Raw genomic sequence first — 26875 nt, forward strand, 5'->3', positions numbered from 1 at the left:
AAAGAGCTCTGGTTTAGATTTTTGTTTTCATTTAACTCCAAGGACATGTGACAGGAAACACTAGAACCATATTTTATGTCTCGGTTCTCTGAGGATACATAGGATTGAAAGAAAGAGTCTTGGACTGAATGCCTTAAGTGAACTTCCATAGCCAATTCTCTGTGCCTGTTGATAAGTTCTAATGGTACTTTTTGAGTCTCTTATAAGCTTCTGTTTTATTTTGTGCAGTCCCATGATGAATGAAAATGCTAATGTTGCCAGTCTGGGGGCCATGCCAACAGCAACACATCCATCTGGCATTGGAATTCGGAAACCATGGCATGAAGATATTACTCAGGACCTCCGAAATCATCTTGTTCATAAACTGTAAGTATTTGATTGCTGTGTGATTGTTTAGACTTCAAGGAACAAATGAAATGAAAGAGTGAAACATAACAGTGTGCTTGAAACTTCCAATGGAAAATCATCTTGGGTGTGTTCTTGCCATATTTGGATGTCTGCTGATTTTTTTCTTAGACTGGGCAGGATGCTTCTTTGAAACCTTTTCCCCTAAGCATTATAAAAATTGTTAGACTTTTCTTCTTTTTGGAAGAAACATGTTCTCAAGATATTTCTTGGGGAACAAATTGCAGAAAGGTAAGCATGTTAGATGGTGAAAGTCTGTCTTTCCCTAGCCAGTGTTCTGGTGGCAAGGCATACGTGTGAGCAGGCAGTGATCTAATTTCTTAGAAAAGCCTTTGACTTTGAGCATGCAAAAGGGGGTGGGAGAAATTCTCAGCCACAGATCTCATTCAGCTGGCTAGGTCTTCAGTCCATGTTCTCTGCAAACTGCTTTCCATCATTCAAAGTGTTGTAAGTCTTCAGTTAAATTGTCTAGGTTAATTTCTGCGGTAGTACCAGACTGGCTACTTTCCTCCTACATAATCACAAGTGCCTTTTTCAGTAATGCTATAAGGAAGGTGTTTTGGTTGGTGAACCTTCCAGTGTTCATTATTTAGGGACACCACGTGGTTATAATGGGGAGATGGCAAACAGATTCACATGTTGCACTACCTTCTGCACTACTCTAGAGGGGGGTGGGGTTTTATTTTGCTCATAAATGGATAGCACTGAAGAGATTTGGGGTCCAGATATTCAGAAGAAAATTTTTGAAACAGTTGTTGGTTATTTTCCTGCAGAGTGCAAGCCATATTTCCAACACCTGACCCTGCAGCGCTAAAGGATAGGCGCATGGCTAATCTCGTCTCCTATGCTCGGAAAGTAGAAGGGGACATGTATGAATCGGCAAATAGTAGGGTGAGTTGTCAAGATTGATAGAAAAATGATGTTTCTGGTATGTGTAAGTATATTTAATTCAAACATTTGTGTGAAAGCAGTTCTGTGTTTGGAACTGAACCCAGATGTAACAACCTATCTCCCAAAATTACACAATAGCCGAGCACAGTCATTTTCTGGCATCACAGGTTTCCTTTCCATTTGTGTCCATTTTGAAATACTTGGTCACAAAAACAGGCTTGTTCTTCTGTTGTTCTAAAAAAGTGGTATTATACTTGGTCACAAAAACAGGCTTGTTCTTCTGTTGTTCTAAAAAAGTGGTATTAGTCTCCATCATTATAACATGTATAAAACAATTATTTTAAAGTAGTTATGGGCAGTTGCATCCAGAATGTCGGAGATTGGCTCTTGGAGTTGCACATTTACCCACTTACACTGGTGGGGAGGGCAAACAGGGAGGAGGGCGGGTGCCATGTTGCTTCATGGTGCCTGACCCAGAAGAGCCTGCCCCCTGCAGACTTACACCATACTAAAGTTGGGCGCCAACACAGCTAGGGGCTGCATAGAGGCTTTCGGCCCAGGAACGTTCCCGCCATAAACCTTGGACTCACACCACCCAAGATGATGGTGTAAATCCGTTTTAGGCTATGGGGGCTTTTGAGGCAGCTGGAGTTTTCCTGAACCTTGCTGCCTCCCTATGCCACCTGGAAACCCTCTAGTTTGGACTGTCAGTAGTACAACTGAATTTTTATGGAGTATTTAGCAATTTATATGATCTAATGATCCTCGCTACCATCCCCAGCCACCGGAGCCCTCTAGATTGGACTGTCAGTAATACAACTAAATTTGTAGGAAGTATTTAGCTATTTATACGGCCAGTTAAAAGGATCAAGTCACAACCTGGCATGCCCAAAAAACTGTTATGCTGAGATGAACGGACTTGTTTTTAAACTGCTCAAGCTACAGGTAGTATGGTACAAAGTAAGTGGATGAGGGAAAGGAGAAAAACTGGTTCTCCCTCAGTAAGCAAATTCATTGAAGTTTGGATTTTGCATTCATCCCATCACTATCTGACTGTGCACTTTTGCTTTTATAAACGAAGGACCAGCACTCCTACAAGAAAAGAATTGTTACTCTTAGAAAAAATCCACAGTGTTCCAAAGTTAGCCTCCCTTGCCCAGTGCTTCATGGACTGAGTTTTTTCTGACAAGAACTCCATTCCGTTCCACATTTAGATCATTTTGCTTTGCACAATAGGGAATTTTTGTTTGCTGCCCCCTAAAAGTAAAAGTGGTCTTTTTTTGGACCTGGAGCAATGATATCAAGGGGAGCTCCTTCTGACACATCCATAGTAATTGCCATCAAAAGTTGATGCTATACTTTGTGAATGTATAATGTTGTTGCTTAGTGTTATTAGACTCTGAGGTGGGTGAAAGAGTTTAGACACAAGGGACTGTTGCTTCTGTGGAGAGCAAAAGGTATCACTACTGCTGGGCACTTTCTCTCAGCCACCACATTTCTCTTCTCCCACCCCCATCCCTTCCATTTTCTGCCACACCAACTACTACCTTCACCAGTGGCTGTTTTGTTTTGTTCGCCATTTGGGCCAAAAAAAAGTTTTCTATTTCATAGAAGTTCTCCTATGCAATTCAGTGCAGTTCAGTGTAGCAAAATGTAAAGTAATGCACATAGGGGCAAAAAATCCAAACTTCACATACACGCTACAGGGGTCAGTGCTATCAGTCACAGACCCGAAAAGGGATTTGGGCATCTTAGTTGATAGTTTCATGGGAATGTCAACTCAGTGCATGGCAGCTGTGAAAAAGGCAAACGCTGTGCTGAGGATAACTAGGAAAGGAATTGATAATAAAACTGCAAAGATTGTCATGCCTTTATATAAAGCAGTGGTGCGACCGCACCTGGAGTAATGTGTTCAGTTCTGGTCGCCACATCTCAAAAAGGATATCGAAGGGCAACGAGGATGATTGAGGGATTGGAGCACCTTCCTTATGAGGAGAGGCTTCAGCGTTTGGGACTCTTTCGTTTGGAGAGGAGACATCTGAGGGGGATATGATTGAAGTCTATAAAATTATGCGTGGGGTAGAAAATGTTGACAGAGATAAATTTTTCTCTCTTTCTCACAACCAGGGGGCATACATTGAAAATGCTGGGGGGAAGAATTAGGACTAATAAAAGGAAACATTTCTTCACGCAATGTGTGATTTGTGTTTGGAATATGCTGCCACAGGAGGTGGTGATGGCCACTAACCTGGATAGCTTTAAAAGGGGCTTGGACAGATTTATGGAGGAGAAGTTGATCTATGTCTACCAATCTTGATCCTCCTTGATCTGAGATTGCAAATACCTTAGCAGACCAGGTGCTTGGGAGCAACAGCAGCAGAAGCTTTCACATTCTGCATGTGAGCTCCCCAAGGCATCTGGTGGGCCACTGCAAGTAGCAGAGTGCTGGACTAGATGGACTCTGGTCTGATCCAGCAGGCTCTTTCTTATGTTCCTGTCTTCTCTTTGATCAGAAATACACTTTGTCAGGTAATCTTATTTGTGTGACTCTTTAATTTTTCACATTGCAGGCAGAGTATTATCACTTATTAGCAGAGAAGATTTATAAGATCCAGAAGGAACTAGAGGAAAAGAGGAGAACCAGATTGCAGAGACAAAATATGATACCAAATCCCCCTGGAATGCCACCAGCTCCCATGAATCAAGGACCTGTGGGGCAGCCGCAACCTGGGATGACAGCAAGTAAGTGCTACATAGTTTGTCAGTTAATATGATTTATACTAAAAACTTTTGTTCCTGACCAGCCTCAAGATTTCAAAGAACAGGTATTTAAGAGACCTCTTTGTGAAAAAAATAACTTGTTTTTGAGTTCTGTATTCTTTATCATGGTGTCCACTCATGAGTGAGAAAGCTCTGCTTTTTTTTTTTGTTTCATCTGTACATTCTTCGCAACTGAAAAGTTTCTCTAGTTACTATCTGTGGCCAAGTGCAGACATTAGGAGAGCCAGCCAACCCTTAACAGAACTGGCCCAGTTAGCACTTAGTGTGAAGCTGTCATGTTATCATTTTCCAGCAATAACTTTTTTTTTTCAGCAGTAACTGTTTGACAAATATTTGGTCACTTAATTGATAACTGTTCTCAGTTGTATGGCAACCATTTCTCAAATTATATGGTCTCCATGTGGCTGTGTCCTAGCACAAAATGCAGTATGGTGCCATTTTTAGTATTGTTTTTAATGCTTGTATTGCTGTTGGTTTTTTTTAAAAGAGCATTTATTTGAGGGGTTTTCTACACTGCCAGCTATACTGGAATTAAAAGCAGAAGTAATGTCAGTGCTATGTAATGTCACTTGTTATCACTGCAGTTACATACAGCTTTGTTTAAAATGTGTTTTGTTCTGCTTGTGGTAGCTCTAGGGAGGGCAAAGGGAGGGTGCTTGCAGAACTGCATATCAAATTCAAAATCAATCCCCCAACAATGCCTTTAGGACCCTTGTGAATTACTCAAGAGTAAATAAACATTCTGTGAATTGGCAGTTTGCAAGATAGAAAAGTTCAGGTGTCTTTAGTAGCTGCAAATAAATAAACAGTTTAAGACAATTATTTACATTCTTGTACTTTTATTGATTAATTTTAGGACTTGTAGATGTCAAAAGTCAGGGTCCTTCCCCCTTTATTAAAAGACAGTAAATATAGATCTTATTAACCTTGATTTTTCATCCATGGTATAGATGGTCCTCTCCCTGATCCAAATATGATTCGTGCCAGTGTGCCAAACCAAATGGTGAATCGTATGCCTACACCACCAGGTGAGAGTTTAAAGAACAGTTTGAACAACTTAAGACAGGTACTAGATACCCCTCCCCCTTTTAATGCACTGGAGTTATTGGCATTTTTCATCTAACTAGTTAATGTTTCTTTCATCATGTACCATTATGGAGCTTTACAGCACTAACTACTCTTTCCTAAAGCACAATGACTGGTTCACAACATACAGATAGATAAACTTTAATATCATTGTTCACACACAACGAAAATACAAACATCCCCTGATGCACATTTCTGCAGTCCTCACACCCCATCTTCCACAATCCCCTTTCCAACCATTCCTACACAGCCACAGCCACGTCAACGTGACACCATGGAGTTCAGCATAGCCACAGCTCTAGAATAGAAGCTGTCTCTGAGCCTCGTTGTCCTTGTTTTTATGATCCTATATTGTCTGCCAGATGGTAATATTTTTAAAAAAAGAGTATTCAGGGTGAGACGGGTCTTTCAGAATATTCTGAACTGTCTTTAAGCAGCGGGAATTATAGAGTTCTTCCAAAGAGGGGAGAGGGCATCCAATAATTCTCTGGGCAGTAGTAATCACCCTATGGAGTGCCTTCCTATCTGCCACTTAGATAAGATATATTTAGATAAGAGGTTTAGAAAACCATTGTGAAAACTATCTATGTCATCAGAGAGGTAAGTTTCAGCTTCATTACTGTATGATGTCTTGCATACTTTTTTCAAGCCTGATGGGGAAAAATTGTATTCATATCAGTTCAGGAAAGAAAAGAGTTTGCATTTTTTACCATAGGATTTCATTGAAATGAATGTGTTATTATTCAGCTCTTCCAAGTTCATTAATCTGTTTTCTGCTTCTGTTCCTCTACACTCAGTCTTGCTGTTTAATTTAGTTTTTTAATGTCTCTTACTATTGCTGAATGTTGTTACATGCTGCTCTTTTCCGGTTCTGTCCATCCATCTTTATGGATTATGTGGTTAGCTTCCAGTGTTTACTTTCTCAACTTTTGAACAGCTAAATATTGTGCTAGTATCTGCTGTAAATCCTTTTGTCTACAATTCTGTTTTGTAATTCTACTTTTTTGGCTCGGCTTACCCCCTGCCACTCTCCCTGTTCTCATGAAAGGCTAGGAATGACCATTGTCTTCACTCTTTCTGTCTGTTCCTGTCTTCTTGAGTTCTCCTGCTCATTGTGTTTGTTTCTCTACTCACTTCTGTTCTTGTCACTGTATCAGCCTTTTTGACATTACATGTTATGAAATTGCTTTCACCAAAGTTTTCTGTGACAACTCTGGTCAAATTTCCTTTCAGACTTTGTGCTACTTGACTTCTTGGCTGTCTTTGACACGTCTTCTCCTTAACCTTGTTTTCATTGGGTTTCAGTATTGTTTTCATATTTTGACTTTCTTCATAGTCTCATGACTGATCTTTCATGTCTTCTTTTGTATGCTTTAACTGGTTCTCCTGTCTAATGTTCCTTCTGCAATTCTTGCCTTCTCTCTGATCCCCATCTCTGTGTTGCTGACATGTTTGTACCTGGGTTTTCTATTGACCTCTCTCTGACAGTTGCAAAAATGGAACTCCTTATCTTTCTGCTCAAATCCTTTCATACTCAGGGTTCTGTGTCACTATTGCAGGATCTTCACCTTTTAAGGCATCTTTGATCTCCTTCTCCTTACACCCAGACAGTTGTCAAAACCGCGTTGTTTTTTCTCCTTAGTATCTCCAAAAATTTCCTTTTCTCTTCGTTTTTGTAACCTTCGGCCAAATTCTAGTCAGTTCCCAGTTTTTTCTTCCTATATCTTCCTCCTGTGTTTTCCCTGTTTATAGATTTTAGAATGTCTATTAAATTACTTTCTTCCTCCTAACATTCTCTGTCCTCTAACCCTTACTTGTTAACTTTATGTGGCATGGTTTAAATGTTCTAATCAATTTGGCCCTTTGTTTTAAATGTGTGAATATGCAGGAATCAATCAGTTTGGCCCAATGAACATGCAGATGCCATCAGTTGGACCCCGGCAAGCTCCTCCGCTTCAGCACCCTGGACAGCTAAGCCAGACAGGGACCATGAGCCAGGTCAGTTGATTATTTCCCTACTGAGAATTCTTCACACAGCTCCTTCTTACGATACTTCAATTTCAGCTTCTATCATTCTTTGTAGATTGGAGCTTACTGAAGACCATGGTTGAGAAGCTAAAAGTACCCAAATTAACATAGGGGCAGCTTTGTTAGATCAGAGCAATGTTCCCCTGGTCCAGCATCCTGTTTCACACAATGACCAACCAGATGCCCCAAAAGGGCAACAAGCAGCCATCCTGGGCAGGGCTTTCTCGACTAGGAAGTCCCGCTATTGCCCTTTAGCATTGGGACTCCCTCGTACAGTCCCAGTCAGTATGCTTTGTAATGTTTTGAAGAGAAGGGCTTCAAAAAAACGTTCTGCTTTCAGAGTTCCTAGAAATGTTATGTCAACTGTTATTCTGGCTTATAATTGTGGGGCACTATTTTATTCATTATAAATGCTTCTTCTTGTAGATGGGATTTCCCCCACGTATGCAACAGCCAGGTGTTGGACAGCCTTCCAATCAAAATCAGTTCCTACAGCAGAACCAGTTTCCAGCATTATCCCCAGGAATGAGTGCCGCAAGCACGCCTATGTCTCAGCCTGGCAATCAGACGCCAACTTCTCAAGTATGTTTCAGCTTTTGAGAGATGTTTCAAAGCCTTTAAATATGTCCCTCTTTTGATTTTTTTAATTTTCATATTTAATTTTTTTAATTAATTAAAAAAAGAATATGGTCTTCTTTGCGGGTGATAAAGTGAGACATTTTTAAAGAAACTATCCACAATCCTATTGTCTAGTTTATCTAGATATCTAGAGGGGACCAGTATCTTTTATGCAAATACATTTTTTTTCTGTCTCCCATTGTGGAGTTCCCCCTGTGCCAGCCTGGGGTTGGGCCTGCTGCTGTTCCTCCTTCCCTTCCCCAGCAGCCATTGGCTCATCCTTGTGTCCCTCAACCTTGGCCTTGGACCCCTTGGTGCTCTCAGGCTTGGTGGTCTGCCGATCACTATTCCTCCAGGCTGGTATTTGCCCATAAGTGTGTGGGCTTGCTCCTGTCACCCTTTTGTGCCCCCCCCTCCCACATCTAGCTTCTCCTCTGAACTTCTCCACCCTCTCTCTTTCTCCTCCAGGTTCCTTCATCCCTATTTCATTCCGCCCCATTCTCTCCCAGTTCAAGTCCTCCCTCCTGGTTCAGGCCTTGATCCCAGGCCCCCAGGCTGCAACTCTTGCCCTTTTGGGCCTCCGATTGGCCCTGTTGCCCAAAGACCCACCTGGGCCTTTAAGGGACTAGGGTGAGACTGTGACTCTCCCCATCTGCAGCATCTTCTGTGACATTCTGCTGGCAACCACCTGGGCCCATAGCAGCCAGCCCAGGCAGGGCCTCCATCCCAGGCCCATTGGTCTCACCAGCCCTGACCCTCACTGTCTGATTGCCTGGGCCACAGACAGGGCTTCTGAGGCCTGTTGCTGCCCCAGACTGCTCTCTGCCATCAGGCTGGGCCCTGTCCAGCCTTTCCCAGTCCCCACTGGGGCCATGAAGTGACGTGGCCTTGCCAGACTGCAGCAACATTGCAAGGGAGGACAGAGCATTGGGAAGACCGCTGCCAACCTCTCCCAGGTGTTCGGGAGTGGATTGGGGAAGTCTGGGCTGGCCAGAGCACCAGCTCCAGGCACCCCACTTTTTGAGAACTGAGCATATTCAGGGAGTTCAAGCATTGATAGGTCTGATTTTCTTCCACAGGCACAAATGACAAGCTCTTCCTGTCCTGTGAACTCTCCAGTGGTGGCTTCAGGTTCTCAAGGGGGTCATGTTCACTGCCCCCCTATTCCACAGCCCCCTTTGCATCGAAATTCTCCTTCTCCTGTACCAAGTCGTACTCCCACCCCTCATCATACACCTCCGGGTCTGGTATCTCAGCAGCAGCAGCAGCAGCAGCAGCAGCCACCAGCGCCACCACAGGCAACACTCACCACTGCTCCAGCCAGTGTTCCCCAAGCAATGCCACCTGCTCCACAGGCACAAGCTATGCATCCTCCTCAGAGGCAGACTCCAACCCCTCCACAGGCTCAGCTGACTCCACAAGTGCAGCCTCCAGTTTCAGTTACCCCTTCAGCAGAACAGCAACTGCCACAGCAGCCTCTCTCACAGCAGAGCACGACTGCATCTGTGCCCACCCCGACAGCACCACTGCAGCCTCAGCATCCTTCAACACCTGTAAGAAAACTTTAATGTTCTCCCTACTCTTAAGTACAAAAAGTCAAACTTAGACCTGTTCCGCACATGCAGAACAATGCACTTTCAATCCACTTTCAATGCACTTTGCAGCTGGATTTTACTTTGTGAAATAGCAAAATCCACTTGCAAACAATTGTGAAAGTGGATTGAAAGTGCATTATTCTGCATGTGCAGAAGAGGCGTTAAGAGACAGTTTTCTTGGCTTTTACCTTGTGTACAGCATAAGTGACTGGATGGGCTCTGCAAACTTGATGGCATGTATTGCACTGGAAAATAAAACAGTACACTATGATTTAGAACTCATATTATGTTCTAGAATTTGGGGGTTGCATCCCTCCATAAATGATGCAATTCAATATCAGTACTGGGTGGGCTTGGAAAAGAATGTTGAAAAATTCTATACTAGGTGGACTAATACTGGCAGATATTAAATGTATAGCTTCTCTTCACATTGGAATGTAAGTTGCCTAATATTTTGTCCAAGAGGAATAAAATGTAGGAAATAATAAATTGGCTGCAAAGTTGTTACTACAGATCTGGCTTTTCTGGTTTGTTCTTAGCTTTCACAGCCAGGGGTAAGCATAGATGGGCAGGTATCGAACCCACCATCCACCAGCAGCGCAGATGTGAACTCTCAGCAGGCTGCTCCTGAGCAGCAGCAGCAACCTTTGCCTGAAATTAAAATGGAGGTTAAAATGGAAGAAGAGGAGTCAGAACAAACAGACCTTCCAATGGAAGAGAAACCAGAGGTGAGTAAGGCATGCTCATTAGATATGTCTAGTGATTTATTTTTTTACTTTGGATTTCTGCCATGCCACAGAGCTCAGGGTGGCCTGCATAGTATTTCCCCCATTTTATTCTTGTAACATCCTTGCAAGGTATGTTAGGAGGAGGAGTTTGGATTTATATCCCCTCTTTCTCTCCTGTAAGGAGACTCAAAGGGGCTTACAATCTCCTTCCCCCCCCCCTCCAACAAACACCCTGTGAGTTGGGTGGGGCTGTGACTAGCCCAAGAGCTGTGACTAGGCCAAAGAGCTGTGACTAGCCCAAGGTCACCCAGCTGGCATGTGTTGGAGTGCATAAGATAATCCTGTTCTTTTAAAGGGCAGGTTTGTAGAGTTTTTATCACATGCATTCAGATCACACCAAAACTTCCAGATCACACCAAAACACAAGCCAGAAAGCTTCCAGATCACACCAAAACACAAGCCAGAAAGATTGTTTATTAGTTGCTAGAAACAAGTAGTTCAGCCCTAGGAACTATTGAATTAGTTGGGAGACACTAAAGAGGCACTTCCTAATGTGTAGTCACAATAGTAACTCTGCCAGTATAACATTGGACTGGTTTTCACTCATTTCAAATGTTTGGAGTTGCCATTAAAGAAGTTCGCTGTGATCTCTAGAACAAAGTCCAAAAATGGGGTGTGAGACTTCATTCAGGGCCTTTGGAACTCTGTACAGAATCAGTTACCTAGCGTTGTAGACCAGGTACAGACAGTACAGAGATTTTACTTAAATTTGCTTTTAATGTATGGATGTTATGGTTTGAGGATCCAAGAGTACTAACACCTCTAAAGGGCATGCACAGCTTGCTAGTGCAGTTGAACAGGTGCTGTCAGGTACATGGCAGGCATCAGCAAGGGAAAAGGAGAGGACTTGGAAGGCAATGAAATACATAATCAAATCCATCCCCTGCCTTTTTAAACTTTAGTGTATTTTATGTGAGTTAATAACTGGTGGTTTTTGAGTTAATAACTTCACAGTCTTCGTTAAACTTGGTCTGTGAGGCCAGGTCCAAGCAGTGTCAAGGCTTGAATACAAGGCAGCATTCTTGTTATTCAGTGATGCTAGGCCTTCTGGTAGTTACAACTGGGTACTTCTGTAGATCACCACTATACATTACGTATTTGAGAAGGGGAAAACTGTTTCCATTGCAGTGGAATTCCTTTTTTTCAGACTTTACTATGCAACTGTCTTTCTCAGCACTATTTCAAAGGAATAACGGTTTCCATTTCCTGCTGTAAAGGAGTAGAACAGTTTTCACCCTTTTCGATTGGGTTCTTACTTTTAATATATAAAATGGGTGCCTTTGCGAGACAAGAGATTTTTAAAAATTGGTTTCAGGGGGAACGTTCATAAGGATAATCTTAAGAAACAGCAGCCAAAAGGAAATGTCTTTTAAGGTTCTAGTGAAACAAAACTCAGATTTTGAGCATGGAATTGTCAGGCTTCCCCTGAATCGGTTGAGATTTGATAGGCGTATCAGATCGGAACTACATAAATAAGAGGTGCCAGAGTAGGAAGAGCTCAACAAAGAACAAGCTAGAGCACTGCAGTGGTGATCCATGGTGAAATATTTGCTGGGAGAATTGGCTTCTGTAAGGACGATGAGAGTCTAACCTGAGATAGAAATAAGACTGAGTGAAAGAAAATAGATTTTTTAAAAAATCTGTCAGAATAGGGGAACATCTGGCTGGATGTATTTGTGTTTTCTTACTCAAAATACTCTCTATGATTCTGTATGTGTAAGCTACTTAACATTTCAGTATGTTGCAGATTTAAGTATCTTGTAAAAAACTGACTTCGTAATTTTTAATCTTTCCTTTCCACCTATTCTTAAAAACCATTCCCCTCTCTCAAGTAACTGTGAGGTGATTGGGTTCTGTAGCAAATAAGAAAAGAGTGGAATGCAGCCCAAAAGGAAGGAGAAAAACTTTCTCCTGGTAGCAATGCTGAAGACCACTAGAGTGGAAAGCTGAGAGGGGGTTACAGAAGCTGTTTGCCATGCCTTCTCTCACTCTTAACAATGTAGCTTCTGCCTAGACCAGCGGTTCTTAACCTGTGGGTCACAACCCCTTTGGGGGTTGAACGACCCTTTCACAGGGGTCGCCTAAGACCATCAGAAAACACATATTCACAACAGTAGCAAAATTACAGTTATGAAGTAGCAACGAAAATAATAATATGGTTGGGGGTCACCACAACATGAGGAACTGTATTAAAGGGTTGTGGCATTAGGAATGTTGAGAACCACTGGCCTAGACTGTGACACCTACATGAAGTATTTCAATGAAGAAAAAAGCATGTATGGGTATTAACTTGGGAGAACTTCATATAGGTCATTTGCACTTTACATATATTAGAAGGCTGCAGTTTGGTATGGGTCTTTCAGTGTGGTATTCTTGTGTTATGTCTGTTCATACAGGTCCCTGCCTTCTCCTTCACTAACAATAGGGCCGTTCCTTTGTCTTGAATGTAACAAATTGTTTGTGGGAGGGATTATCTTCACTGTTTATAGGGGAAACAGACAACACTGCTTTCTTTATTTAGAGGTACAAGTTAAAGCTGTACTTGACTCCTTGCTCAAATATCTTACCAGGTTAAAGTAGAGTCCATGTCAGAAGAATGTAAATCTGAACCAGCCGAGCAAGAGGAAAAGAAACCAGAAATGAAATCAGAAATGAAGGAGGAGGAAGAAAGACCGAGTACTCCTGGTACCCAGTCTTCACCAGCTTCTGGACAGTCAAAGAGGAAAAGTAAGTAGCTCGTCAATTGCATGGAGAGGCAGAGTAGTTTAACTCGTGAAACGTAGGCACATATTTAGCATGTTGGTAACAGAAAAAGCTGTGGTGTCTACTGAACTGTCTGCTGAAACACAAAGTTGGAAGAACGGATTATGAAGTACAGCAATCATACTTAATACTCAAGTGTCTGACTACTGTACTCATATGAATGTAGCACAAAAGAGTCTAGGCACAAAGAGGGGGGAGGTTTCTGCAAACTGAGGGACCCTCTCCAAGTTACATTTGGTTTTAGAACTGCTAGTTAGGTTTCCTGATGATAGGCTGAGAGATATAGTATTGTTCTTGCCTCCCCCTTCTCCTTTCCAAAACAAGTGCCTTTTAAGTTCATAGCACAGTAGTCTGTAGTCTTAACTAAATATCATTGTTGATGCGGATAGACATAGGAAAGGAACATGTTCTGTAACTTGTGCCATTTCTTCCAACAAAAGCATTGTAGAATTGCTGCTCCCATTGAATTGCATGTTGCTTTTGTTGAAAGGTGGTGCTAGAGGGGTTCCCTTGCTAGGTTGAATTGCAGAGCCCTTGAGTATCTAAGCCCTGATTCAAACAGTTGCTGTGGTTGATGGTATGGAGTGAGGAGAAGAGCCAACTGTCTCATTTCCCCCATCACCATTTCAATGAAAATATTAAGGAATTGTTATCCCATAGCCTTGCAAAAGGTAGTATTACAGTTTCCAGTTCTCATTCTTATACCTTCAAGGGTTTAGTGGAATATCTCCATAGAAATTTTGGTGGGAGTTTTAGGAACTTCTTTTTAACGAAACATTTTAACATGTCACAACAGTTTGTTCAAATCCATTTGTGATTTTAATATTAGCAAACCTTAGCACTTGGTGAATGTGTCCGTTATTTTCAGATCTTGCTTCCAGCCATGTCAAATTACATGCTATTCAGTGGTGGCGAACCTATGGCACTCCAGATGTTCATGGACTACAATTCCCATCAGCCCCTGCCAGCATGGCCAATTGGCCATGGTGGCAGGGGAACTGATAAAGGAAATATGTAGATCCATGAACATCTGGAGAGTGCCATATAATCTCGCCACCATGGTGCTATATCATATCAAGAAAATTGTCTGTAGTGGAGGGAATTACATATGTATTCAATAGATGTTACCACTTAGATTTCTAAATTTTATTTGTTTTCCTCTTTGTGCAGCATTTACTTTCATGAGAAGTTTTCAAGCCAGAGGAATTGGGGCGAAGGCACTTATGTCTGCCAACTTTGGAAGGCATCTTACGATCACAGGGATCCAGAGTCCCTTCCCCTCCGACAGACCAGTGGATCCCCAACTACTTGGAATTCCTGTAAGTGTGTTGCCAAAAACAATTTTTTTGTTTTTATCTTTCTTTCTTTATTTTTTTATTTTTTTAAATTTAATATACCCCACCCCCCTAAAGAGGCATTTTACTACATGAGTCTCATCCTAGTGAGGAACTGTGGGATGAGAAACCAGAAAGGAGAAAGGTCTCTGTATTAAGAGCAAGATTCCCTTAAGAAAACCATATAAGGGCTAGGGAGCCAAATTTGATAATTTGTGTGCTCTTTTACTTTTACACGCACTGGTGATAGAGAGCATTTCAAAGGAACACACAAGTACAGAAGGAAGTTCTTCTGATAGCTTTGAGCAGCCTTAGAAAGGTAAAGGTAGTCACCCTATGCAAGCATGAGTAGCGTTAGGGGCTTTGTTTATCTTCATAGAATCTACCTCGGGTCATAGGTGTTGATGTGTTACACCCGTGTTACACCGCCCAGAGCCCCCCCCTAGAGGATGGGGCGTATAAAGAAGTTTAATAAATAAATAAATGGAAAAAATAAATGAAATAGGTGGTAGTGGACTACTACAAAGTCCCTTTCTACCTCATGGAGGGACTGCCCGTACGAAGGATACTTGGATTCTAATTTTGTTTGTTTATTAACCTACATTTCCAGCTACTCTGTAGTGCAAAACTGAATTTAGAAAGAGTAAAACAAGGCAACAGCAAACATTCCACTAAAAAAAACAACAGAGATGCCCAGAATAGGGTATCCAAGGTTTCAGAATTTCCTTTTGATGTCTTTTTTGGTCTGCTAATATCAATGTTGCTTTTTTTGTTTCCTCTTCCATAGGGATTACTTTGATATTGTTAAGAACCCCATGGATCTTTCTACTATCAAGAGGAAGCTCTCGATACAGGACAGTTACCAGGGAACCTTGGCAATAATGCTGATGACATTTACTCATGTTCAACAATGCCTGGCTTTACAACCGCCAAAACATCCAGAGTTTCTATAGGCACCACCTAAATTAGCAGAGAGGTGTTTGAACAGGAGAATTGATCCAGTTTAATGCAGAGCCTTGGCTATTGCTGTGGAAGAAAGGTGAGGAAGGGGCCTCAAGAAGTTTGCAGCCAGTTAGTTCTCAAAGATTAAAATACATAAATGTAAGCGCCCTGCCCTGGATGGCCCAGGGTTGGGGCCTGATAGAATTAGGATATCAGGAAAGTAAGCAGGGTCGATCCTGTTTAGGGACTTGGATGGGAGATCACTGAGGAATTCCAGGCAGTAGCCAAACCCGCCTCTGTGAATTCCTCTGTCTTGAAAACCCTAATTGGGCATCACTTAAGCCATGGCTGGATCTTTACACACATAAATATGAACATCCCTTCCCTTCAATTTTGCATTTTAAATATAGATTCTGAGATGAATCGGTGGCCCTGGCTTTTATGCTTTTATTTACTTGGTAATTAATAATACTTATAGAGAAACTTCCCCTGTTAATGAAGATCATTGAAGTGTCACAGTCCACAATAGAAAAATAAGTGCAAGGACTTTGAATTCTAATATTTCAGTTATATTCATTTAATGTGTTCTACAATTATGAGTTTACTTTTATTCCAGAGTTGATTAAATGTCCCATAATTCCACGGTGCTGTATTTCAGCATAAACTATTTGCCAAGAAGTTGGTGAACCTTGGTCTAGTAGACTTTCAAGTAGCTGCATACAAGATGTTCACATTATTTGGGATATTAAGGTTCAATTTGAGATGTTTAAATTTGTAGCAATACTGAGCTTGGTGACAGTTACTACTAAGCAACCATGCAGAAGGTTGCTGCCCAAGACATTACGCTTGATCTTAGTCCAGAGAAATAAGAGTGAATGAGAAAATGTGTCTTCATTAGAACATCTAAGCTTATACATTGTTTTGTGGTCCCTGGAGCTATTTTATCTGTAAAGAGAAAACTGTTGCTTGATTTACTGGAAACTAATCTTTGGCTAGGTAAAAAATCTCCCTCAAATGAATACACTAGACACAAATATTTATAAGATTTTTTTCTGGGTTTTTTTGTAGTTGGAGTTTTCACCACAGACATTTCTCAGGTTGCTTTCATGGCAAACAGCTAGTGTACAATCCCACCTAGATGCTACATATTACAGCCACCAAAACAGGTAAGAGAGTGTTGGTGCAGAGCTGTTGCCTGATGTAAAACATTAGACAGGAAGCAGGCATGTCCCTTATAGCATGAAGCAGCCCTGGTCCCTTTCTTCATAAGCTGTGGGATTTGCCTTGTTGTATCATTTGTCTTTTTTCTCTCCTGTAATTTAAGAGTGCTAAATTTTGAATGTATGTATGTGTTAATAAGTTCAAAGATGTTGCTGTAAAGCCCACTGTCTTTCCTCCCAGTTGAATTGCACTGCAGAATGTTATTGTGGCATGTTAGGCAGCTACAGTAGAAGAGGTTCCAAGGGTTTACTTCCTTAAATATGCATGCTTGCATCTCTGAGATCACTGACTTTTTGTCTTCTGAGTATTGTTTCCAAAACAACTGCATTTTCTTTGCCTCAGCTGACACATTTGTCAGCATCCCAAGTTATAGTGGTTAAATAGTGTGCATTATATTGATGGGTTAAATTTAAAAAAATAAGAGTGCTTGCTAGATCAAGGGGACGGGCTGTCTAGTCTCTGTTAGGAACACATCCCTCACTGGATCCACACCAATCCTCTACTTCCATTTAGCATCCTGTTCATTAAATTCAATGAAGAGTTTACCTGCTCTGGATGAGCAGTCACCTTCTGCCCCCCGGTTTTGCCTCTAGAGTGGAAGTTGACTTAGTGTACAGGAATGAGAGTCTGCCTCAAAAGTTACAACCTGTTCCAGTTCTGTACCCACCAAACATTATGATGGTAGTCTCTCTTTAATACCCAAGGTCTTCCCTTAGAAACAGGTTAGTCTTCACCTTGCAGTCAGTGAGCTGTTTAGAAATGGAAATATTTTGTTTGGAGACTTCTTGTGGGAGGAGCAATGCTTTAGAGAATCCTAGAGCTTACGATGTAATCCCCCTTCCTTTTCCTTCCCCCCCAACACCAAAGTATTTCTGCAAGGCAGGTTTTTACTCAAATTGTAAAACAGCTGCACTTCTCTGTAAACACTTCCGTGAATAAACGTTCCTGTATTTTTGTAACTTAAACAGTTCTGGGCCACCAGATAGTATCTCTTACTGTCAGACTGCTGAAAAGAGTCTTATATCTAGATAAGGAACCTCGGGTCCAGAGGATCTACTTAAGCCTGGCCCTATGACTTAGGGATTACTGGTAGGCTTTACTGGGATCAAGGGATCCTGTAATTCTCCTGCTTTGAGGATGCAATAAGCTTTAAGAGATCCCCTTGGAAACATGCAACTAATTGTATGGTTCTTTTGTATCTGGGATGTACTTTTGAATACTTAAAAAGATGTTTGTCACTGTTTCATATATAAACAAATAGAAACTTAAACTGTAAAGCAGGGGATTTGTTGAGTTCCTTAGAAATTATGGAATCCATGCAGTGTTGGTTATTCTCGGTTTTGCTTTATAATAATTGCTGGGGTTTTGTTTTTTTTGCCTTGTTCCCCTTTATTTGCACCGTGTGTTTGTTGCATTCAAATTAACTTGCTTAGTAAATGAAGGGCTGCATTCTCTCAGTGTACTCTTGAGGGGAGAAAACATCCTGAGTAAAAACTCTGCAGATGTAAGATGGAATCACTTACCCAATATCTTGGACTAATCCATGCCTCTAGAATTGACTCTACATCTGTACAGCTCTGGGCAGATTAAAAGAAGTAGTATATGTGTAGCACATTCTCATAAGCGCCTTCAAAGTGTTCCTAACACTTTGGCAGATTGCAAACACTATGTAGAAATTGTTTTCCAGATAGTTACTGGTGTTTTAAACAGATGTTCAAAACAGCCCACTTCCAAGGAGGAAGAAAAAGACAAGGCTTTCTCAGTATTTGAGATGTTTCTTGCAAGATGGATTGTTTTCCCACCCCCCTTCCAGCCCCCCTTTTGGCAGATGTTTGCTTGTAAAAAGAATTGCTACCCTAATGTAGATGTTGGAGCAGCAATTGCTCTTACCCTCACTTCTTCATTTTGACTCTTTGCTTTATGTGTACTGACTATTGGGGAATGAAGAGGGCTTTTACTAAAATTGAATACTCTTTTTTTAGTTTACTTGCCATAATTTCATGCTTGTGATCCCATTTGAGAGATTTAATGCCTAATCTATGTGCTTTGCCTTGGCTTTTCTGCTTTGTGTTTGTCCTTGTCTTGTTTCTGTGTTTTTTTGTTTTCCTGTCCTGCAAACTCTATTTCTTTGTGTGTGTGTATGTATTTTTATTTCTCCTCTATGCTTGCTGTTGTCTTTGCACTTGGCTTTGATTGCAAAAACCAACCCAAAAAAAAAACACACAAACCAAACAAACTCCTGGGTCCCCATAAATCTTCATCATTAGAATTGTCCCTGTCAGCTGCTGACTGACCTGTTCTCTGCTCCCGCCATTCTTTGGCCTGTTGTGATTGGACATGGCTCTGCTGTTTGGTTTGGGCTGTGTTGTGTGGATCGGAACAGTTCCACCCAAATATGGCCTTCTTTAATGACAAGGTATCATTTCCTGTGAGAAGTGCTTCAACTAAATCCAAGGAGAGAGCGAAGCGTTCTTTGGGGATGATCCATCACAACTTCAAACATTGAGTAGCTATGCAACTCCTTTTCTAATATCAAGCTTTTATGCTTTATCTGTCATAACTTCCACCTTATCCTTGTAGTCTAAATTTGTAGCATGTAAGAAAAAATGAGAGAGGAAACTGTAGGATAATCTATTATTTTTAATTCTGAATTGTTTCCAAGCACCTAACTAAATGAGAGGCTAGCTTTAGATTTTGGACCAAGGAAGATTACAGTTTCCTATTCCAACATTTTCACCATTTTTGTTACATTTAAGACTAGCTAGGCATCTTGAGGAGTTTTCCCATAACATTTAGAATTTGTATACTGACATTTCTAATGCTCTTTTAATTGTGGATGTAATTTCAAGCATGTGTAAAACATCCCATGAGGGGGAATTTAGCTGGAGCCTGTGTGCAGAGCTTAAGATAGGTTTTGAGGGTCCCTTTGAGATGGGGGGGATAGATTCCGGGTTCATATGCTTGTGGGTTTCTACATAAACAGCAGGCACTGGAAAGTTCTCCAAGGAGTAAGCAGGAAAACCATCTTGAACTCCTTTGGAAGAAAAACTGGGATAAACACATGTAAATGAAACCACACACAAAGCTTGATATGAGAGAATTCTACTGATAAGGTTAATTTACTGGTTAGAGAGTCCAGTCACTATACTACAGCCCCAGAAAGATGTGTGTGCATCAGATTTTCAGGGAACCTGTAGACGTGTAAAATGCCAGTGTGAGAGAGAAACAAGACAGAATGCATTTGAGATTTAGAGATGACTTTCCATATTGTATCTGCAGTTGTATTAGTCCTAAGGCCTGATGCCCAGAGTATCAAGCCAGAAGACCCAGTACCTTCATGCCAGATAAGTAGAGGGGGCCTTTGTAGGTGAAGTGTCCTTAGATATCTTTATCTGAGTGGGAATGGAGGCAGTATTAAACTACTTAAAGATTGCAGACCTTATATTTAAAAATATAGCTAACTTTGACTGAGAATAAAAGATCAAGAGACCATAATTAGTTCAGTCTTCCCATAAAGAATAACGTAAACATTGACTTATAAGTAGTCATGAGATGTTTAATGATGTATAATAACATTTTAAAGATGTTTTTTTATAAGTACACAGCTTCATAAAGCAGCTCAGGACTTCACCCTGACTATGTGTTTTAACAAATATATTAAAACCATTCTGTACCCTTCTGGAAACTCCATGTTTGCTAAATATTTCCTCCATGCAAACCAGACAAAGTAGATTCAGATAAATTACAAACATAGAAAATGACTGAAAGTTGTGAGGAGTCTCTGTAGTCTCTGGCCACACCGTTAGGCCCTTTTGCCACTTTCTGCTGTTCTCAATTTCCTGGTGTTAAACTGCATGTTCACAGGCTATGGATGGCCGCTGTGCTCTGCTGTAAATATTTAAGCAATTGCTGCCTTGTTGTCCGTTGTCTGAATCCACCTGTAGTATTTTGTAAAAAGCTGTTTTTGCTTCATTATTAAATTGGAAATGAAACTGTATTTCATTCTGTATTGTAATGTCAGCTTGTCCAATTCAGTGTCTCCTCTTGTCCAAGAAAAATTTAAGTAAATTTGTTTAGGGTGTCCTGTTGCAGAATCTGTTGGAAAAAGTAAGATGGCATTTATTATGAGCCGTTGCTTATTCTTGTTGCAACTAAGATTATCCACATTTAGTTTCACCAGCAATAATAAATAAAGACCAGCTTTCAAAAGGAAAAATGATACACTGGACCCTGAACAGTAAGTAAAGCAGCTCAAATCTTGCCTTTTAAAATGATTCATTCTCTTTTTTTTCTACCATGTATCACTTTAAGTAGCAAATTGTAACTTCTGTCTATCTTGAGAATCATCCCAGTTTCCCCTGCCATCTCCCCAACTGTTGTATAAATATAATCCCAAATATATCTCAGATCTATCAGGAAATAGTTATATTCACTTTATACATGATAGTGTGAAGATGGATGGCATATTAAAATTATAGAATATATTGAAAAATCCTGTATTGGAATATAGGATGTCATCATCAGTTTCTCTTCCGGTTCACTCATCAGAGGCATTGTCTGATCTCTGTTTTGTAAGTGTTTTTTCCAGTCCCACTTGGAAGTACAGTATGTGCACACCAAAATCCAGCTGAAATCCACAATGGCTGTTGTTTTTTCTTTAAGCAGAGGAGTGTAGAAAAGAACCTAAAATATTCAAAATCAACACAAAATCTTTGAAGGGCGGGGCTGGGAAAGATGGCACTCTCCAAGTAGGAAGTATCATTTGAAAGGTGGCACTTTCTGTTTATAGTAAATCTGTAACCTTGAACACAAGTCTTGTTCTTGAGTTACATAATTTGTGAATTGTTTTGACATAGACATTTCTCTAAACAACTCTGTTTCAAGCAGTGAGCTCTGGTCTGTTACTTATGCTTTTTTTTTCCTTTCAGATTTGTTGAATGTATGAAAGAATGTGGAAAAAATGCATCAGATTTGTGTAATTTCCACAATGAGATAATCTGGCCTCTGGGTGAGTTGTTGTTTTGCTGCTCTCTTGCTTTCCCCATAAGATTAAGTGAGCTTCAGGTAGTATTTGGATGATAACTAGATTTTAAGTGTAGTTGCTTAGATTCAAAATCAATGCCCAAATTTGACTTGCCTAGTCCATTTTGATTTGAAACTGTAAAATGCCTATCATTGTGACTTAATGATGCAAAGACTTGTAGTTTAACTGGCCCTTTAACAGATTATCTGAAACATGAATTAAAATACTGATCACTGTGTTGCCCCCTAGGGGTCTTGAGTCTTTTCATAGTCAGGATCCCAAGTGCTTGGTTTTTTTTACGTTTTAGTAGCGTTTTCATTGCTGGAAGTTTGTCAAAGCAAACTTTAACTCATCATAGAACATAGTTAGTAGTGTGTATCATCTCTGTGGTCCACCATTCAGTACAGCAGATAGCAAACAAAAGCATTAAGCAATCAGGTGCATGTTCTTCCTATAACATAGCCCTAGTCAAGCTTTATGTTATGATCTTACTCAAGCATATGAATAAATTTTACCATTTTCTCATTTACTTCAGCTTTGTCTGTGACGGTTGCCTCAAGAAAACAGGACGAACTAGGAGAGAGAATAGATTCTCTGCTAGAAGTAAGTACAGATGTTGGACATCTCAGTCCAACACATATTTGAAAGTAAAGCACATTAAGTTCACTGAACAATATCTAAAACATGGTGTGTTCATTTTATTGAAAGTGGGTAGTTTTAAGTGCATTCTCCCATTTTTCTAATACATTTATACTTCAGAAATGGTAGAGTGGGAAGGAGGAATTATTGGCAAGCTCACAATGTTCCACCAATATTGATCCCAGCGTAAACTTTTTAAAAATTAATTTGAATTTTGAATCTTGGATAACTTCTGTTTTAAAAAAATCATCAAGTCTATCATAGAAATTTAAAGTTGTTAGTAACTTCCCTGCAGCAATTTGCACTGACACTAGATTCAATTAGGAGGCCAGGTTCTGTACACATCTTTGAAGTATGGAAGGCATTAACTTGCAGCATAACTATCCAAAAGTCTTATTCCTCAGCTTCATTCTCTCCTAAAATGGAATCCAAATGACATTGTGAGGGTGATACTTCAAGCCTTAAACATCTGGTTGCTTTTTCCTCTAATTAAAACTTTCTGGATTTATTACAATCATTTGTTGAGAGCTGGCTTGTGGGGAGTGTAGGGATGCCGCTTTCATGGGTCCTGTTTAATTTTGCACAGTCCTAGTAATTTCCAGTCCTGAATTTCCCAATTTTACTGTTGCTGTGCACTGCCCCTGTCTTCACTGAGCTATCTACCAGGGTCTGATTCCTGGATGGTTGCAACCAGTTATGGAAAGATCCTGTTGTCATCATTGACAACTGACTGGAAAAAGTTGTGTAACCTCATTTTTAAAAAAGGATTTAAATTAAATAAGTACCAGGGTGTTTTTAAAAGACAGTGAAAAATTAAGTTAGAGCATCATCCCTGTGCCAGATGTTAATGCAATGTGTAGCCACTTAGTTAAACAAACAAAGGCAGCCTGTGGTAGAAATTTATAAATTCTGAGTAATGTAGGGAATGTGGATAGTCATCTGAGTATTTTTTTTAATTCTTCTGACATTGCCTCAGCATATGATAGCCATTAGTTAGCATTTTTAAAGAAGAATGGTAGACAGATTCTACATAAGACAAATCTGTCAACAGCTATTAGCCTTCTGAACTAAATGGAACCTCCATATTCCAGGGCAGTGTATTTGAATATTAGATGCTGGTAACAAGCCATGGATTGACTGTTACTTTCATAGGTTGCTTGTGAGCTTCTCATAATTGCATGACTGGCTGCTGTTGATAACAGTGCTGGACCCTTAATATGATCAGATGAGATCAGCAGGGCAGTTTTTCCCCTCATTCTCCTAGATGAGTTCAGTAAGCTTTTTAACTTTGAGTCAAATTTTATGCCTAATAACGCCCTTTTAGTGGAGAGCTTATTATGCATGTGCTCTGTTATGAGATTACTTTGCTGAAAGCAGACATGATGGTAATTAATTGTTCTTCTGAAGGGAAGACTTTAATTGGATAGATCAGGCACAGTTTAAGTTGATTGAGAGGCTTAATTACTGGGATCCAAAAGTAAAATTTGTATGTTTTTCATTTTATGGTGCTAATTTGGTTCTTGTGTGCTATTGTTACAGTAAATTAAGAAGGGTGTTTTTTGTGTGTTTTATATAGGGTTACCAACCACAAGGCTTGGTACTTTCTTGGAAAACAGAGTGAATGATTTCCTGAGAAGACAGAATCACCCTGAGTCGGGTGAAGTAATTGTTAGAGTTGTTCATACTTCAGAGAAAACTGTAGAAGTTAAACCAGGAATGAAAGCAAGGTATCCTTCGTCAATCCTTAATTTAGCATTATCTGTTCTTGGATGTTATTTTGTTAAGTTTCATTATTGGCCTAATGCGTGTATTTGTGGGCCTCTGAGACTAAACTTGAGGATTTGCATAACTAGCTTCGTATCTCACATAGCCTCTAGAATAGGGGTGGGGAACCTTTAACACTCAAAGAGCCATTTGGACCCGTTTTCCATGGGAAAAGAAAACACTTGGAGCCGCAAATAATTTTTGACATTTAAAATAAAGATAACAACCTACATAGGGTTTTTTAACCTTTTACCCGGGCCATTTCTGAGAAGCCGGCGGGATGCGCCTGGCAAGGATGAAGCCGGGCGGTCTGGCCTTGCCGGGTTGCTGAAAGCACCCACCCCGCCCAACGGGCGGGCGAGAGGGGAAGCTGGCAGAGCGGCCCAGCCAACCCGTAAGTAGTTGAATTTGCACCCGCCCTGCTGCCTGCAGAGGCGGGCAAGGATGAGGCAGTCAAGGCCTGCCTCGGAGCCACAGTGTAAAGAGCAGAAGAGCCGCATGCGACTCTCGAGCCGCAGGTTCCCTACCCCTGCTCTAGAAATTAGGATACAACTCCTTTTTCAGCATGAAAAAGGCTGCGAAAAGTATCTTGATCATCAACTTGAAGAAGAGTGAAAACTCTCTCACAGTGTTAGACTTCAGCTTTTTGAATAGATACGTTACCTTTAAAACTTCTGAATTCAGACCCATTGCACTATCATGGAAGGCCACCTGTAGACCAAGTGGTTTGAGTGAACCATTCTTGTATACCTTGTTTAGGACAGGCCATTAAGTCCTTTCTGTTCACATATTTGAGAGCAGCAGTTCCAGTCTGAGTACCTGCACTTAAGCCTAAACTTGCTGATGATTACCAAACAGATGGTGCAATTGGTGACTAACCCAAGAGAGTGTACGCGAGAGTGAATATGCCATACTTTCGTCTCAGCAACTGTTATTCTCAGAGGATAATAGACTTGACCTCTACCACCCATTATTTTCACTGTGCCTCAGTTGGTCTGTGGCATGTTGTCCCTTGAAAGAGCTCCTGTGTCAATGGATGGTAGACCTTAGACTCCAGAGGCCAGGTCTAGTGTCCATTCAAAGTAATGGTCCTTTAAAGCTGAAAAGGATGGGGGGTACATGGATCAGCTAGGGTATGCTGGTTCATCTGAGTTGCTTCTGCTCCCTCCCTGATCTTGTTCCTGATTCTGATATTTATATGGTCTGGAAATGGGAGTATTGGTGGAGTGTTCCTATCTCAGTATTGAATAGTGCCTATCTGATACCAGAAGAATGGGGTATTTTATCTGGTTGGCAATATCTGCTTGCACAACTCTTAATCATTGCACCTTTACTGAAGCAGTATTTGGGAGATGTATTGTATGATTCCACTTCTTGTTTTTTTTACTGAGTTCCCATCTGTTCTGTAGGACACTGCTACCAGAATATCAGGACAATCACTCTATACCTCGGCTCAAAGAAAGGAACACATCACTGCATTATGTGTGCTGTTTTGTTGATTTTGTGGTATCATTTCTGTCTATGAGGGGTGTATTTTAATTATGTCTTTAAATTTTGGCAGATTTGTAGATAGTGGAGAGATGGCAAGAACAGTTCCCATATCTAGACAAAAGCCCTTTTGCTTCTTTGGAGGAAATTGGACGGTGTAGATTTGTGCTTTTTTGGTATGCATGTTCAAGAATATGGGTCAGATTGCCCACAACCCAACCAGAGGTAAGGAACTGAACTGTGTTTGCGAATATGCCATACTCATAATTGGGTTGTTGCTAGTTAGTTACTAATTTTTGCTCTAATAACTTGAAAGTGTCTCCTCTCGAAAGTCCCAGTCCCAGTTCTTTCCCCACTTCCAGCACACACAAACATTATTTGTTGTTTTGCTGAGATACAGAATGAGCAGCTTGCTTTTGTAGAAACAGCTTTGACTTAACCTTAAGATTGCTATTGCTGAAGTTAAGACTTTATCCAACTTTGACGTGCATTACCTAGTCACAGCATTTTGTTTCCCATTTTGCTACTGATAACAAGCTTGACTCTGCTTCAATCTAGTACTGTCACTTATTCTAACCTTTTAATCTTTAAAAAAATTTTAAAATGGGAAAGCTTAATAAAAAAGACTTTAACTGAAGGGCTGCATTTGTGACAGGTGAATATGTAAGCGTGTGGTTAGCTACTCTTTGTGAGAAATGCAGAGATGTTTCTACCTCTGTGAAATTTTATTGAAAATGCCAATTTAAGCTGTCTAAATATGGCTTAACATGTATCTAGATTTTAATATGAGGGAGACCACTGTAATGAAGGGTCAAGTGTTATGTGGGAAGACAAAAGTGGAGGGGAAAAGGCAATGAAGTAAAATTTTAGATGGAAGGAGGGAAAAACAGGAGTCAACATGAACTAGTTGGAAGTATGAATTTGTATATATGAAAGATGGAAATAGGAGTGTTTTTAAAGTATTCAAACTGTTCCTTGATCTCTACATATTTCTCCTTTGTCTAGGCTGGTATACATATCGCATCTTTGACAGTGTTCATTTTCACCTAAATGTTTGAGGACTGCCGTGTATCACGAAATACTAATAGGATACCTAGAGTATGTCAAGAAGTTGGGGTAAGCTTTTCAGTCTTTCTTGTCGTTTCTTTTGATGAGAATGGAAATAATGTTGCATCTTAAAAGTGGGTTGTATATTTTGGCATCTAGATGTGTCTTGAAGCATAAACCATCAAGGTGAGAGACTATACTAGAGTTAGGCAATTCAAATACATGTTTAAAAATTCCTTCAGTAGAGTTTGCTTGTTTTGCGTACAGTGTTCCAGTGCTGTTCTGAGCTGGGAGGGCAGTGGTAAAGGTGCTATTCTTGTGATGCTGTTATAAAAGTAAAAATCTTACTGAAAGATTAATTTAGGGTTTTTTTGTTTATTTGTATTATCAGATATGGCCAACTGGACACATCTGGGCCTGCTCCACCCAGTGAAGGAGATGACTATATTTTCCATTGCCATC

At 40.5% G+C, this 26875-nt stretch overlaps 1 protein-coding gene across 1 annotated transcript in view; it reads left to right on the forward strand.

The window, feature by feature from the left end:
* Nucleotides 1-26875, forward strand: part of EP300 (E1A binding protein p300) — a 136115-nt gene that overhangs the window by 102605 nt on the left and 6635 nt on the right. The window contains 19 exon segments of the mRNA XM_048501536.1: nucleotides 229-366; nucleotides 1179-1296; nucleotides 3867-4038; nucleotides 5028-5105; nucleotides 7052-7161; nucleotides 7618-7773; nucleotides 8889-9362; nucleotides 9944-10132; nucleotides 12763-12919; nucleotides 14145-14274; nucleotides 20663-20689; nucleotides 21381-21464; nucleotides 22011-22078; nucleotides 23691-23841; nucleotides 25440-25482; nucleotides 25485-25591; nucleotides 26372-26486; nucleotides 26805-26834; nucleotides 26836-26874. Of these exon segments, the coding sequence (XP_048357493.1) occupies nucleotides 229-366; nucleotides 1179-1296; nucleotides 3867-4038; nucleotides 5028-5105; nucleotides 7052-7161; nucleotides 7618-7773; nucleotides 8889-9362; nucleotides 9944-10132; nucleotides 12763-12919; nucleotides 14145-14274; nucleotides 20663-20689; nucleotides 21381-21464; nucleotides 22011-22078; nucleotides 23691-23841; nucleotides 25440-25482; nucleotides 25485-25591; nucleotides 26372-26486; nucleotides 26805-26834; nucleotides 26836-26874 (2386 nt within the window).

The sequence above is a fragment of the Sphaerodactylus townsendi genome, linkage group LG06 (assembly GCF_021028975.2).
Source record: "Sphaerodactylus townsendi isolate TG3544 linkage group LG06, MPM_Stown_v2.3, whole genome shotgun sequence".
NCBI lineage: Eukaryota > Metazoa > Chordata > Lepidosauria > Squamata > Sphaerodactylidae > Sphaerodactylus > Sphaerodactylus townsendi.